Source organism: Vipera ursinii, assembly GCF_947247035.1.
Source record: "Vipera ursinii genome assembly, chromosome: 2".
In the NCBI taxonomy this organism is placed as follows: domain Eukaryota; kingdom Metazoa; phylum Chordata; class Lepidosauria; order Squamata; family Viperidae; genus Vipera; species Vipera ursinii.
The window spans coordinates 118,297,987-118,315,094 of record NC_139513.1 but is presented as its reverse complement, the minus strand read 5'-3'; the positions used below and the strand labels follow the sequence as shown (position 1 = coordinate 118,315,094).

The 17,108-nt window shown below is 39.0% G+C and overlaps 1 protein-coding gene across 1 annotated transcript in view; it reads right to left on the bottom strand.

Annotated features, from left to right (window-relative positions):
• CYGB (cytoglobin) overlaps positions 1-2,235 on the bottom strand; it is a 63,985-nt gene extending 61,750 nt beyond the window's left edge. The window contains exon 1 of the mRNA XM_083356586.1: positions 2,057-2,235. Coding sequence (XP_083212712.1) covers positions 2,057-2,199 — 143 coding nt within the window. The 5' untranslated portion in view covers positions 2,200-2,235. The remainder of the gene's footprint in view (positions 1-2,056) is intronic.
• Positions 2,236-17,108: the final 14,873 nt, after the last annotated feature.

The following is a 17,108-nucleotide window of genomic DNA, read 5'->3' as shown; positions in this document are numbered from 1 at the left end:
TCCTACTTAAGAATAAAATGAAAAAAGTTCCATTCAATTGAAAAAAAAAGTCATTTGGTGTTAATTCAAGAGATACATTTGTTGGTATATGGACTGCTGGTTCTTTTTTGATCAGCTATTTAAAGTTTGAGGGATACACTGGAATAAATGCACCTTATCTTGTCTTGGTTAAGATTGAAAATCTTAACACAATCATAAGGGATGTTCAGTATATTTTGTGGAACAAATACAAGAAGCATTTAAAAAGATGGATAGGCCTCCCCCCCCCAAAAAGAACATGTTTTAAATAATTAGGAATGAAACATCTTGGGTTTAAATTTAGTTCTTCAGATTTTTTCCCCAGAAAGCAGATCTGTAAGAAAATGAATTCTTCCCATTCCCCACCCCACCCCCGAAAGGATCTACCTGAAAACATATTTAAATATGTGACTGGCAATCCTGCTGTTGTCTCATTGGGACAATAGGATTTGCTTATACAGCTTTCAAACTATTAGTTCTTGGAAAAATTCTGAAAACAACAACCAGTCTAATTTTCCACAGATAAACTGATGAGAAACTTTAAGAAAAACTGGGCAGATACCACCATAGTACATTTGTGGATGTCCTCATTATTGCAAAATCCAAAATCTTCTCTACTCTCTAGTAAAATTGGATATACTTGGACTGAACGGGATTTTTTTTTTGCTCAGAACTCTGAGAAGTTGCTATAAACTGACCTAACAATTTGTTGGAGAACATGCTTGTTAAATAAATAAAAGAATCTTAGTTCTTTTTGAATGCCAGTTTATATAGCCTCTAAGTCAAACTTTGAATAATAGCTGAAAGCTATGACTGGAGTTCCTAAGGTTCGTTTAAGCTTAAAAATGGGAATTCTGGCAGGCTTTGGATTAAATAGGAGCAATAAGATTGGAAATGTGTGAACCTTTTTCCTAATTTATAGTTGGGAATAGTTTCAAATCCAGATCAGTTCAGTGACTATTTCTCTCAAGTTGGGTCTTTTGCATAGGTCTTTTTACCCTGATTTAGAAAACAACAACTCTTTTGCCCCTTCCACATACCTCCATAAGAGTCTGCAGGAGTTAACATGAAACAAGGTCAGATTTTGAAATAATCCTCAAGATAATTTTGACAGGGACATGGCCATTGTACACAGGCTACTTTACTATTTGTAGTATGTGGAGCCCAGTAAAGTACCTAGGATCAGGTAGGCTATAGAAAAATAAATTAGTCTGGAGAATCATCCTACTCATAGGCCACCTTAGTTTAAACCAGCTTTCTATTTCACTTATCTGGTGACATATAAATAAATACACAGGGTACATTCACACATCACACTAATCCATGGTTTGAATCATGATTTTTTGAAGCATGCAAAGCCAGAAATCATGGTTTTCAAGCCGCAAAGGCTGGGTTTGTACTCTGAACTATGCCAAAGTGAAACAAACCACACTATTGCTCCATGCCATATGTAAACTTAGCCACCAGCTTCTTTCTTAAGTTTCCTATAACCCATTGCCCTCTGGCAATTTTGCCAAGAGCTTTCTAGCAGAGTGAAGCATCCAATTATCCTTTACCTGTCACTGTTGGTCTCCCTTACACCAACCCCCTGGCTAGTAACCTTCATGGCAGACTCAAGAGACAACTTCAACCTCATATTTTACATTGATACAGCCACCCAGCTGAGGAGCAGATGGTGCCGACAAGCTTCAGCAGCCCTGTTTGGATTTATCTTGGCTCGTAAGTTGCAGTATTTCACCCAGGAGTGTGATGTATATCTTTTTCTATCAGCAAAGAGCTAAGCCAAAATCATTCCTTCTTTATAAATCCCCCAGTTGTACACAAAGAATGAGATGACCTTTATGGCTGAAATATTGATTGCCACCAACTAGGCTACACAGAGCATATTTCCCCCTCTCTTTTTTCTACCCAAAGTATTGGAAATCCAAATGCAATGCAATAATTCCCAATCACAGCTAATCCACTGAAGGAAACAGTTACTACCTTTCCACCCTGTCCCTTGAACTAAAATTTGGCTTCTTGTGGTCATTGTAAATACCTGATCAGAATGGAGACTCCAACGTCCTCGCAGTTCACATAGACTCTGTTCCACGTCTCTTGAATCACCTTCCTTTCGGCATCTGACAGCTCTTCGCTTCTTTCCCATCTCTCAATCTCCATTTCTCCTTGGACTTTCTCCATGAAAAACAGCCAGCAAAAATCTTCCAAGGAAGCCAAGAGAATAAAAAGATGTGTGAGTCTGTTGCTCTGTGGATTTTGTCTGTGTAGGTTTGTGTGTGTGTGTGTGTGTGTGTTTGTGCGTGTCCAGCAAAAAGAGATAAGGTGCTCTGTTGGATTGTGATGAGGTGGCTGATGCTGCTCTTGCCTTCTTCCCTGGGTCTGAGTGGCTTCCTATATAGACAGACCGAGATATGTAATAGAGGTAATTAGGGAGGGAGATGGTGTGTGATCAGATTTCAGATCTTCTAGAGCAGCCCATTGCTGTGGTTTCCTTCAGCTCAGCATGTGTGTGTCTGCATGACTCGGAAGAGAAACTGGCAAAAAGTAGAATATTCAAAGGCACTGCAAGACCAGCCTCTTTACCAATGTGAGAATGTGAGCTCACTTTTCGCTCTCCTCCCCTCCCTCCCTCCCTCCTCCTCCTCCTCCTCCTGTGTGTGCATTTGTGGGTGAGTGAGTGAGAGGAAGAGAGGGGAAAAATCAGTGTCAAAAGCTCCTGCTTTGACTATTTTATGCCTTGTGTGCTTTCTCTGTTTTCTGCATCTGCAAATGGCTTGGAGAAAATGCAGCATCTGAAGTGAGCAGTTAAACTTATCCCAACAGCTGGCTTAGCTGAGATGATCTTTTTTATGGCTTCCCACCCCCCAACATCTGCTTAGACTGTTTTTATCAACAGCAGCAAAAATCCTTATCTCTCAGGGTCCCCCCCCCTTTTTATTTTTGAGGGAGGGAGAACTGGGAGGAAAAAGACACTCTTGAATCAATGTTTATCTTTTGCACCATCTGAATTATATCTTTCCTCTGAAGGAATGTTTCTAATTATACAAGGCTTGTTTTTTTTAAAACTTCCTTCTTATCTGTGAATCAGATATTAGAGAAATAATCTGGTTGAAAGCACTTGTGAAAGAAATAGATTGGAGATAAGATAGCTTTTTTCAGTCAAGAATGAAGGAATAGATTAAAGCAAATATTGCTGCTTTGTGGGAATACTAGTAGATTGGCTCAATGTGTTTGTTTGTTATTTCAACGGATTAGAAATATTGATATTTAACTCATTTTGTTCTCTCTCTCTCTCTGTGTGTGTGTGTCTCTGTGTCTCCCTTTCTCTTTCTCATATGCAGAACCAATTTAGCCTTCCAAGAACTGATGCCTTCTAGGTTTGCGGATTATAACTCTCAGAACTGCATGCCAGCATTACCCAAACTTGCTTTTGGCTAGCCCAAGCTATCAGAAAAGATGATACAGATCTGTATCATAAATATAATTCAGGCATTTGAATCTTCTTTAGCAAGACAACATGTTTCGCAGGAAATTGGGAAGATAAGTGTGATAGAAGGGGCAAGATTGAAGCTTAAAGTTGAAAAGAAACATGATAAAGTAATAAGTATTTACTCAATGAGTTTGAATCTCCAGGGCTAGATGAAGAGCATCATAGGATATTGAAAGAACAAAGTGATAGGATGACTAATTAAGAGAATAACAGTGATGATAACTATAAATAATCACAAATTTAAAGAAGGAAAATAAGGACTTGCTGACTTATGGCCAGTTAATCCGATATCAATATTTGGAAAGATTCTAGAGATTCATCTGTGAGGACTTGAAAATACAGTAATTATTAATATCAGCATAGATTTGTTACCAGACTAATTTCACCTCATATTTTGACTGGGTAATAAAAACATATTCAAATGATTTTTTTTCACCCAAATTCCCCCAAACCAGTTGATTTTAATGAATAACAGTAGTGGGGGAAGGAATAACCTTGAGGAACAGAAGGAAGACCCACTGCCAAGATAAGTCAGGTAAAAGAAAAATGAGTCATGCTCAGAACTTTAACCTGAGTAAGCATTTCAGTCAAGATTCTCCCTAGTTCTCATGAAAATAAGGGGAGGGAAGGAGGAAGTGCATTCAGACTTCTGTTACTATAACAGAAGTGATAAAAGTAGTATTAGCATTCATAACTTTGATTTTTTAATCTGCTTCACCTTGAAAAGCTGCCAATAACAGTGAAGTATTGAATTTGTATGAATATTTTGTTCTTCACATTAGCAAGGAATATTGCATGTGGCACAGATACAAGTGAGGCTGATAATGTAGTCTTCTATATCCTCTCAACATTACTGAAAAATATTACCTGAAAATTTGATTGACCAGAACTATAGTGGGAGGTGGGAGGTCTCCAGAGAGTGTCTCCAGAGATAACCACAGATTGTAAAAGGAGTAAAGAGCATGAAAGGAAGAAAATGAAATGAAAAACAGATTTTTGTGTGAGAGATACAAAATAGAAAATGGGAGATATAAACAATTTGAAGTAGATAGTCCGAATGTGTGGAATTGAAGAATGCATGCAGGGAATTGAAACTGCAGGTTTACAATGTCAATAACTATGAATTGGCATCATTTAGATTGCTGTAAAGAAAAGTATGGATCTATAGATTATACTCCAGTTGGTGATAATAATGAAAGAACAAGAGATGTATTTTGGGGGCAACTGTGTAATATTCAGAATGAATGTAATCCAGATGAAAGTAGTTTTATTCTGGGACATGAATGGATAGATAGGAATGAGAAGAAACAGTAAGGAAAAGATGAATGGAGCATTTAGGCATCTAAAAATGAATTAGAATGGTGATTGGAGAACATTATCTTAAAAAATATGCTTCTTTCCAATATGTATTCATATGTACACATGGCAAGGATATGAACATAAATATAGTATGATTGATTTTATTGTTTCTAATAAACAAGTAAGGGAATTCATGATGAAGAAATGGAAGAAAAGGAAGAAGTGAGGCAAATTAGTTGGAAGCAGAATCACTGCAAGAGGAGAAAATCAGCGTCATATGAAAAAGTATTAAGTTAATCTCTCAGCAGAATGAATAGAGGTAAGAAAAGAAAATGCTGGAGATACATGAAACCCTTATGGGACACAATGTCACCAAGTAATGGAAAATATGAGAGAGAAATGTTTGGTAGAATAGTAAACCATTATGTAGAAACTTAATCCATTATTTGGATGACAAAAATAACAGAATAACACAGTTGCAAGGGACGTTGGAGGTCATCTAGTCCAACCCCCTGCTCAGGTAGGAAACCCTATAGGGATTGGACTAATGATTGTCCAATCTCTTCTTAAAAACCTCCCATGTTGGAGCACCCAAAACTTCTAGATGCAAGTCATTCCACTGATTAATTGTTCTAACTATAAGGAATTTTCTCCTTATTTCTAGGTTGCTTCTCTCCTTGATTAGTTTCCATCTGTTGCTTCTTGTCCTGCCTTCAGGCGCTTTGGAGAATATCTTGGCTTCCTCTTCTTTGTGGCAACCCTTGAGATAGTGGAACACTGCTGGAAGCATTCATGAAAAAGTGATGTAAAGGAAGTGAAACATGTTTTCAGAATGTTAAAAAATTGTCAGATGTAAATTGTGTAATTGGTAAAAAAGTTAAATTATTAGTGTTGTTTGCTTATGAGAGAGAGAGAGAGAGAGAGAGAGAGAGAGAGAGAGAGAGAGAAAGAGAGAGACTGATTCTGTGCCTGACAACTGGAAAATGCAGTTTCCCCAAAGAGACAAATTACCTGTAATAAGAATAAATGCAAAGACTACAGGGACATTAGTTTGCACAGGAAAGGCATTTGGCAGAATTGTGACTGAAAGGCTATGAAATGGGACAGTGAAATTTAGGCAGCACCATACATATTTGTGTCAGGCAGAGGACTTCAAATCAGATTTTATCTCATTGGCAAATAACTGAGAAATGTATGAATGTCATAAAGAAACTTCATTTTTTAGCTTTAGAAACATCCAACCAACGGCTCATTCCAGAATGTTCTGGACCCTCTGAAGAATCAATTCCAGGTTTGAAGCTTTAAAGACAAAATATACTAAAGCCAGAAAGCAGAGCAGGTATAGGCCAAACCTCTGAGACAGGATTCACCAACCTCTGGTCCATGGACCAGCACTAGGCTGCAGCATGCCAGAAAATGGTCCATGCAAACAAGCAAAGCCCCATCTGTGGGATGCAGGCAGTTCATGAAACCATGGCCGGTCTGTGGAAAAACCTGTCTCCAAGGGACCAGTCCCTGGTGCTCAAAAGGTTGGGGACATAACACACAATTAACAAACAGGTCTCTCCGTGAGCAAATCCTTACACAAAAGGAGGGACTTACCAGTGAAAAGGAACTCTGGGTAGATGATCTGGTGCCCAATAATGAAGGCTCAAGAATGGCTTCAACAATTCTCAACTTTTAGCAGCTACCAGTAGAATATTATTTGTCCACTGAGTTCAGTGCTTGCTTCTTGACTAGTCTGATCTCTCTCTATCTGTTTTTTTAAATAAATTGCCTTTAATTCCATTTTTGTTTTATGTTTTGCCTTTGCTGTTAAACCCAAATCACAAGCTGCTTTCTGACCTGGCTTATAACTGACTATGGATACTTGGCTGATCTGTGACCCCTCCCCATCCTGGTTTGTTTGCTCTTCTGTTCTGCAGCATAGACAGTCCTGAACTGGGGTACTGAGCCCCTACTTTTTGCTTAGAGCATCCTCCTTTGCATAGCAAGATGGTTTGATTAAGACACAAACAGCCTCTTTCAGACAAGAAGGGCTGCCGTTAGCTTTTGAGCAATGTGGTAAGATTGCATTCCAAAATCAACAAGTAAATAAGATAAGGCCACGATAAAAAAACTGCAGGATAAAAGCTGAGTCTGATTAAATATAATTAAAATTAAATATGGTTGATATGATTACTTCCTATGTATTTAATCATCTAACCCTTCAAGATTACTATTTGCTTTTTGGCTTCTCGGCTTAAGACTGGTGGGGGAGTGGGGGGGTGGGGGAGGCAGTTGTGCACTCTTAAGTCAAACTTATGAACAGTTTCCAAATGGGACGTAACCCAGGACTCTCATACTTGTATGATTTCAAGAACTGCATGAGTGTCCAGAAAAAAAATCCAAATAGTCTGGATGATTTCCAAATTGGAACTGATCCAGTCCAAGCATTTCTAGGAAAAATAGTTTTGTGTTAAGTATTATTTTTAATCCTTAAATAATACTGAAATCAAAATAAAGGTTTACAGGGTGGATTAAGAACCAGCATTGTGTCCCTCTCTGACATTCAGATCTGAGATTCTATACAGAAGGAAGGGCTGCATTTCCAAATACTGAATATGTTATCAAGAGGTATAATGCCTGAGTTAACAAAGGATCCATTTTAAAAGACTAAATAGCTGGCTGGGTGAAACCAATGGAACAGAAAACAGATAGGAATGTATTGAGCAAAATCTGAAAACTTGCTCATGTTTAGAACAATTGTTACCAATAAATATTCAATGCACCAAAATTGCTGGGTAAATAAAGTAGCTTCATATTACTATTGAGTCTAAAACCTGTTTCAGTCTCATTGTACATCCCACTTTTCAGAGTTATTCTGTGGATAAAGTGCGGTAATCACACTTAAATCAAGCTGTATTTAAAGTCAAATCTTTTACATATCCAACTGTCATTGTAAGTCAGAATTACTTTATTACAGCCTTGATACTTCAAGAGATCCAATCAGATGGGTTTTCTCACCAGGACGTAGAAGCCCATGGAAAAGCAGGAATGTGAATGTGAATTACAGTTTCAGAATGAATCGAACATGTGACAGCATGCATTAGCTCAATAGTTCTCATTGTTATGAGCAAAAAATGGACTCAGATGTTTGTGGAATAAGTTGCCTCACTCTTCAAGTATCAAGTGGCAACACAGCTCATTTTAATTCAAGCATAATATTTGCATATTGTGTTCCTTCCGATGCTCATTTTCAGTACCTTTTTATGAATAGAGCTGATACCTATGTAACAGATTATGAATGTTACTTCTTAATGAACATTTTCAAAATAAAAACAACTGGTGGTATCAAAAAACAATATAATTGATTTACTTCAGGCTTTGGACGCTGTTTCCATACTTTTTCTTTGGGTGCAATACAATGTATTTGTTAAGAAGCTGAATATGGGTTGTCAGTTTCTAGTTTCGATCACATTTGTACAAAACAAGAGAGGAGGCTTTATTTTATTTTTTTGAAAAGAGAAATCTGATTCTGAAGTGACACTCAAGATACAACAGATTGGGATACTGAGAGGGCAAGAAAAAAAAATTGGCTTTGACCATAGAACAAGCATCCAGTAGTAGAAGCCAAGTTCCACGTTCCTCGGGTTTCTTTTGCAAAACAATCAGATTTTCAATGCCTCTTTGGAACTGTAATTATAGGTAGTCCTCGATTTACGACCACAATCAAGCCCAAAATAGCTGTTGCTAAGTGAGTCATTTGTTAAGTGAGGTTTTCTCCAATTTACTACCTTTCTTGTCACAATTGTTAAGTGAATCACTGCAGTTGTTAAGTTAGTAACATGGTTGTAAAGTGAATCTGGCTTTTCCATTGACTTTGCTTGTCTGAAGGTCACTAAAGGTGATCACATGACCCTCGGACACTGCAACTGTCCTAAATATGAGTCAGTTGCCAAGCATCTGAATTTTTATCACATGACCACGGGGATGCCACAATAGTTGTAAATGTGAAAACTGATCATAAATCATTTTTTTAGTGACGTTGTAACTTTCAATGGTCACTAAATGAATTGTTGTAAATGAAGGACTGAACAATTATTATGGAGGACACAATATTTTTTAAAAAAAACAAGTTAAAAAGGTACATGCTATGTGTGACATGTTGTTACCTATTGTGAAATTAAAAAGATTCCCAACCCTGGTTCAATATTTAAGGAAACTAATAGGATTCTTTTGATTTTGAGTTTGTATTTTTCCTTGAAAGGAATGCCAGTGTTGGAAGAAAAGTCTTCATCGTGGTTCAGTCCAAGCTGGGAATATCTTCTTAGTCTTCCAGCTGGGGGCCTGAAACCTTTCTGGATTTACATCTGCATTTGTGCAGAGCTGGTTTCTGCTTGGGGGAGGGAGACCTGGGGCTATTAAGAAAAACTGGGTATGCTTTTCTGCCTCTTTAAGATCCTTTGAGGAAATATATTTTTCTGCCCTTTTAATATTTCCTTCTCTGGGGAACTGACTTCCCACACCAAGATAGGCTAGAATAGCCTGGCTGCAAAACTCTAGACCACCATTAGATAGCTATTAAATGCTATAAACTTCTTTGCTCTTGCTTCACGATTATCCTGGATTTTGATGCCCAGATTTGGTAACTCTAAAACTCAGCTGGAGGCATCTCTGAAGAAATATTTTCATTGTCCTTTCCCTCTACATCATTATGGCTTCTCTGTCTGAGCCGCTGCATTAGTTTGGAAAATGAAGGAAGGAGGGCCTGTCTACTTTCTCCTAGTTACTTAGTTCCTTCTGGATGCATTGAATGAAAATTCCCAATATTTCCATTCTGAATGATGGGATAATAGTTCCACACATCCACACAACATGAGGAAGTCAGTATCCATTTATTAGATTCTTTTCTTGGTTTCCCCCCCCCCCCCTATGGTACAAAGGCTTTCTAGGTACTTGTCTTCACCAGCAAAACTTCGGAGACATGAGCGCAAACTCTGAATGTTGCCAACAATGCCAAGATCACCCACTTCATATATAAATTTATTTAAAGGGAAACCGGCTTATTTCCAACATACAACCATACCTATATATAGCGCAACAACATTAGCTTGATTCTCATACACTCAGGATTACATGAAATGGAGAAGCAACAACTCAAGAAACAGAGGGGAAAAAGGCTTCTTTAGTAGGCCCATAGACAGCACATGGATAGGCATACTAATTCTAAATAACCCAAGAAAAAAGATTGGAGAGAATGACAGTTGCCAAATTTGGCTGGGAAGATGGCCCTAAGAAAACCGAGTTTGATACTTCTTCAATACCAAGAAAATGTAAGTGCAAAACGAAAGGGTACAAATGGGTAAAACTAAATATTTTCAAAGAAAGAGAACAAGAATAAAATATACTTACCTGTCCTTGAGAAGATGGATTGCAAAAGAACTTATAATTTCCCAGTAGTTGTTGGGCAAGGTTATTGTGTGCAAGTAGAATCTTGAATTTAGAATCGAATCTTACGCAAGGCCAAACACTTTGTTAAAAATAGAGCTGCAATTATCCAGAACTTATATTTAACTTGAGATTCACTCTTAACTCTTAGGTAGTAATATTTCCTTCCCCCTGAGACTAAAATGTTCCCTTCTTCAGGAAAAAGCAGAAGAAAATACTTTATATCTTGCAGTAGCAAAGCAATCAAGACTGGCAAAGAAACAAGAACTCTGGATCTTAAAACATAAGGGAAGCTCTAGGGCAGGGGTAGGCAACCTCGGCTCTTTTATGACTCATGGACTCCAACTCCCAGAATTCCTGAGGCAGCGTAGCTGCCTCAGGAATTCTGGGAGTTGAAGTCCATGAGTCATAAAAGAGCCGAGGTTGCCTACTCCTGCTCTAGGGGGAAAAAATAAGACTTCATGCTAAGCAGGAATCTCAAGGATCAAAATGAATTCCAGATCAGTTTTACAGCATGCTTAGGAAACAGCATGCTAGTCTAGAAATGGACAATGTTCCTGTAGGCTGAAGAGTAAGTTATAAAGTCCTGGACAAAGGAGAACCAAGGTGAAAGTTTGCTACAGCACTTGATTAGATTAACTTTTGCAAACAGCAGAAAGTACTCTCATGGCAATCATTTGATAAACAAGACCAGGTGATTAAGCAAAGGATCACTGACTCCTACAATTTGAATGAAAATAGTTCTCTTTCCCTTCCATCCCCACCCCCATTTCCAAAGATGATTTATAGTCATCACTCTACCTAGGTAACCTTTTGGGTGTTGCTAGGTTGCAGAGGATATGTGCTTATCTTTTCAGAAGGCATGTGCCTTTGAGCACAAATTCTCTTCTGAATTCCCCAGAGAGGGAATTTTATCATCAATATTACTGGTGGCTACACTGCTATTCTTTGTGTGAGGGAGTAACAGAGCAGAGATGAATTTACACATTCCTGATCTCTTTAACCTTCCACATAATGATCTTTCAATGAAAAACAGATCTTCTGAAACAGGCCTTGCCCAGATGAAACATGTATACAGTATATAGGAACTCCAACTGAATCTTCCTAAATTCCAGCTGTTCATCAATCAAAATAAATACACTAGTACTTTCTTCTGTAATTTGGGAACACCCCAATGTTTGGACTTCAATTTCTAGTATTCTCTACCCAACATGATCTCATTCTGGAAGGGCTGAATAGGCAAAATTCAGCTTTTGTTCCCTCCCCCCCCCCAAAAAAAAATACACCTTTGGTAAAAAAAACTTAGGAGGGCTTACCCACTGGATAATTTCTGATTTGCTAGCTAGATTCAGGAATCAGAAATGGATCACTTTGCTTGGCAGGAGAAAGCAACAGCTGCCCCCCCCCCCAAAGACACTGTTTCTAGTGCTGAAAGAAAAATCAGGTCGGTCCAGTTCCAAACTGGGAATAAAATGGAGGCTGCTTTTCAAAGAAGTTTCCTGTTTAGTGATGAGCAGAACCAGCAACAGAATGGAGTTCTAGGATAGCTGGTTTGGTTTGATGAGTACATGGATATTTATACAGTTTTCACAGCATTTTGTAATCTAGAGCAGGGGTGTCAAACTCAATTTCACTGAGGGCCGCATCAGCATTGCGGTTGCCCTCAGGGGGCCGGGTGGGTATGGCCAGGGTGGGCGTGGCCTACTGGGTGGGCGTGGCTAGAGTGCGTATGGCCTACTGGGTGGGCATGGCCAGCTCTACATCGTTCACATCAAGGAGGCCTATGGGGGCCTGGGCAGGAGTGGGACAGATCTGAGGGTCTCTGGCAGAAGGAGGGTCTCTGGGCCAGGGCCAAGGCAGTGGGGGCCGTTCCCTCACTGTTTCCAGGATGGCTTCACGGGCCGCATAAAACCACTTCGCGGGCTGGATCCGGCCCCCGGGCCTTGTGTTTGACATGTCTGATCTAGAGGCTTGCTTTGTGTGTTTTGTTATTGATTGGTTTTACTTGTTTTGCAAAAGCTCTTGATGGGTCTTAATTATCGGCTTCCTTGGTCCTAATCCTGTCAAACAAATGTAATTAATTTTATCCCCTTATCTATTGACTATTACCTTTAGCAAGCTCTCTTTGTAAATCTACAGGCTTGTTTCAATGTTTCGGCTTTTCTCAATAGCCAGGAGCTTCATAAGTGAAACATCGTTTCTGTGTTTCTCTTCCTGAGCTTTATTCTTGTGGTTTGGGAGGCATATTAAAAAGAATGGGGGGGGTTGCATTCTTACCACACTATTTATCCTCCATTTTCTATAAAACTGAGATTAGTGCAAAGAAAATAAAAGAGGCAACCTATTTTGAACATGTCCTGAAAGCAGGCAATAAATATCTAATTTAGCTATGAACTATTTGGATGTCTGTACTACTGTACTATTGTTGAGTTTTCTGTTCTCCTTTATTTACATTTTTTTCAAATAATTTTTACTTTTGAGATTTGAGTCCAATAAGGGACTTTCCCAAGGGTGCAAGGTTGCACTGCTCCTTCTTGTGTTTCAGGACCTGGGCAAGATTTCTTAAGTTCTGTATTTCTGAGCTTTGAGAAGGAAGTAAACGCTTAAGCATTTTCCTTTTACTTTTTCCAGGGCTGAAGGGAGGCGTGGAATTTCCCAGAACTTGCCAGCTAAAAATGCAACTCAACTCCGGGTTACCTATCACATGTAAGCATATGATACCTGGACTGCAAAATCAGGAAGGTCACTAAATGGCAGCAAAGAGGTACAGAAAAATTAAATTCTTCCTTGTCATCTAGTTAGGCATGCCTAATCATAATGAATTGGGTGAGCGCCTGTTACTCGTCCCAGCTTCTGCCAACCTAGCAGTTCGAAAGCACATAAAAATGCAAGTAGAAAAATACGGTGGGAAGGTAACAGCATTCCGTGCGCCTTTGGCGTCTAATCATGACCACGGAGACGTCCTCAGACAAACGCTGGCTCTTTGGCTTTGAAACGGAGATGAGCACCAGCCCCTAGAGTCAGAAACGACTAGCACGCATGTGCGGGGAACCTTTACCTTTACCCTTCGGAGAAGGGCGGGATATAAATGGGATTAAAATAAATAAATAAATAATGATCATTTATTCAATAGAATAGAATAGAATAGAATAGAATAGAATAGAATAGAATAGAATAGAATAGAATAGAATAGAATAGAATAGAATAGAATAGAATAGAATAGAATAGGACCTTGGAAGTTTTCTAGTCAAGCAGGAGAACCTATACCATCTTGGACAAGTGACTGTCTAATGTCAAACTCGCGACGTCACATGACGTCGCACGACGTATCGGAGCTTTTTCCCCATTGCCGGCAATGGGGTGGGCACGGTTTTGTTGCGATGCATCCGGCCTGTGGGCCGGCAGTTTGACACCTCTAATCTCTTCTTAAAACCTCCAGTGATGGAGCGCCCACGATTTCTGAAGGCAAGCTGGTCCACTGGTTAATTGTTCACACCGTTGGGAACTTTCTCCTTAATTCCAGATTGTTTCTCTCTTTGATCAGTTTAGATCTGGAAGGGGGCAGAGGTTTTCTCATTAGCACAACATATCTTGCATAACAAAAATTCTAGATGCTATTCACACATCTATCTGAGGTGTAGAAATACAAATAACCAGTAGATGGCCATAAAAGCGTAGCACCTTCAGCGAAACGTTCTGCATTTCATGAATGTCCACATTTTTTAGCCCAGATGTGGTAGCCCTAAGTAAGCAATCTTGCCTCAAACCAGGAATAACCTTTGCCATCAGATATCATGGGACATGAATCAAGCAAAGGAAAAAACAGAATTGACTTGATAAAAAAATATATGAATTAAACCTAAATATTTTATTTCCTTCCCACAATACCTAAATGATATTGTGGGAAGAAAATCAAACCCTCCCACCCCACAGGCTTCCTTCCACCCTAGTCTTCCCCAAAATCAGGGCATTAAAATTTAGAATAGGCTTAAAACAAAGAAACAAAGTATTGGGAACTTTCCTTCAAGGCTGATTAAAATAGCAAAGACCTGATTAAATAGCAAAAGTTTCTTTCCCTAAAGAGATTCCCACTGTTATGTATCCAGGTGAAGAGAACACATACACACTTACATAGCAGTCACCACCAGGGGGTGTTGAACTGTAACTGTTTCGGCGGGAAACAGAGGTTCAAACCCATTGGCTGGCTGCTCACCTGGCCAGGTATAAAAGGAGGGCGGGTAACCCCTATTCCCCAGCACAGTCACTTCCACCAATAAAGATCTGCATGCTGTACTCATCGTCTCGGCATCCTCCCTGCGCTCCAGAATCCACTACACAATACCCACTTCCATCTACAATGCTAAATAAGTGGAAACTGCAGCTCAACAAGATGCATGACTCCAGAGTGGTCTCTCTCTAGAAAACTCCCAAAGGATTTCCAAGCACTTGTTGATTTTTTAAAAAAACTACAGAACTTCTGTTTTAGATCTGCATCTGTTGGGAATTCTGAAAAATCAATGTAACACTAGAGGGATTGAGGACAGAAACAAAATGATAAGTCACCTAGCTTAGTGTGTCTATCTGTACATGTGCATGCACACACAAACACATAAGCACACATACTCATAGATAAAATAAGTGTATTTTTTAGGGTGTCACACACAAACACATAAGCACACACACTCATAGATAAAATAAGGGGTTTTTTTAGGGTGTCAAGAGTTCAAAAGATATTGAACATTTGGACTTTCTTTTTTTAATTGAAAAGTTTTACAATACATTTTATTTTTAACAAAACAAAACCCCTCCCAACCCCCTCCCCTCTCCCCAACCCTCCCCAACACCTCCCTCCCTTCCCCCTCCCCCCTCCACGACTTCCCAGAGCTAAATACAGGGTATAAAAATACAAACAATCATAATCTACCTTATGCAAACAACAATAAACTATTAAATCTATCGCACTTTAACTCTTACAAAATAACTACAAGCAATGTAAATATCACATCAATACTTATTCAAATGCTAGGTGAAACTTTTTAGTCCCATATTTATTCTGGATATAATCAATCCATTTTTCCCACTCCACAATATATCTCTGTTGCGAGTGGTCTTTTAAGTACGCCGAGATCTTTGCCATTTCCGCCAGGTTGGAAACTTTTAAAGTCCATTCTTCTATAGTCGGCAGTTCTTCCTTCTTCCAATATTGCCCTACTAAAAGTCTTGCTGCCGTAATTAAATTCAACATCAACTTAGTGTCCACAACAGTAGTATCCGTAATAATGCCCAGTAATACCCAGCACACACACTCATAGATAAAATAAGGTGTTTTTTTTAGGGTGTCAAGAGTTCAAAAGATATTGAACATTTGGACTTTCAAAGACCCTTTGCCAAAATTCCCTTTGACAGAAAGGGATTTAAATGGCAAATAGGTAAAAAATAGATGCAGAAAAGAAACAAAAATAAAAAATAAAAATTAGAATATAGTAAAGAAAAAAAATATTTTTACTTATTTATTCAAGAAAATGTATACGACCACATCAACCCATTCTCAGTGACTCTGGCAGCCAACAAAGATTAAAAAATGAAATGTATAAAGAAATGACTTCCCCTTTCATCACAAGAAGTTTAAACAATTTTAGTAACTTATCATCTTCTCTTAAAATACATCAAATGATCTTTTCTTTCCATATTTCATCCTTTGCCTCCAAACAAATCCTTAAAACCTCATCATTTCAGTCTTGATCAGCAAAACTGTTAAGAGTGATGAAAAATAACAACATAGTTGTTTTATATTAAAATAAAATAAAACAACTTTATATTCTTTCCTTTCATTTTTACCAATGTTATTTAATCTCTTTAAATAATGACATAGAATTTGCTTTCATTTCATTTTTTAAATCTCTTCTCACAACAGTTTTCAAAGCTTTTACAAGCCCATTATCAACTCTCCCAGGTAAACCAGACAGAAAACACAACTAAATGAGCTAAATCTTCTTTATTATAAGACTACATCAGGGGTGTCAAACTCAATTTCATTGAGGGCCGCATCAGCATTGCGGTTGCCCTCAAGGGGCCGGGTGGGTGTGGCCTGGGTGGGTGTGGCCTACTGGGTGGGCGTGGCTAGAGTGCGTATGGCCTACTGGGTGGGCATGGCCAGCTCTACATCGTTAGCATCAAGGGTGCCTATGGGGGCCTGGGCAGGAGTGGGACAGATCTGAGGGTCTCTGGCAGAAGGAGGGTCTCTGGGCCAGGGCCAAGGCAGTGGGGGCCGTTCCCTCACTGTTTCCAGGATGGCTTCGCAGGCCACATGAAACCACTTCGCGGGCCTTGTGTTTGACATGTCTGGACTGCATTAACAGAATCTTGCAAGTCTGAAGGTACAAACTTTCTGCTGCCACTTTTCAATGTTTGATCCATTAGGACAGATCCTTCCTAAGTTTCTTCCTTTGACTGCTAAGCTACTGGATGCTCCTGCCTCTTTTGTCTGATTGTTTCTTCTGGCAAACATAAATATTTCTTTACAGAATATGTAGCTAAACTATAGAACTGGCTACTATCAGACCTGGTGATTTCCACCAGATAAGATGGTTTTTTCAAAAGGTACTAGACAAGTTAATGGAACAGTAGCTGCTGGGAAAAGATGGCGACAGAGAGTTCTCATCCTCCTTTCCAGGTTTGTCTAGGTCGGATCTGGACTAAATCAGGAGGCCTGGTAAGAGGCCTGATCCAGATCCTTTATTTGCTCATTTGTTTCTACTGAGCTGGATGGATCAGTGGTTTAACTCCACAGAAGGTAGCTTTCTATGTTTCTAATTTTTCTTTTCTTGTTTATATTATTTTCATTTTAAAATATGATGCCCAAGGATGTCCC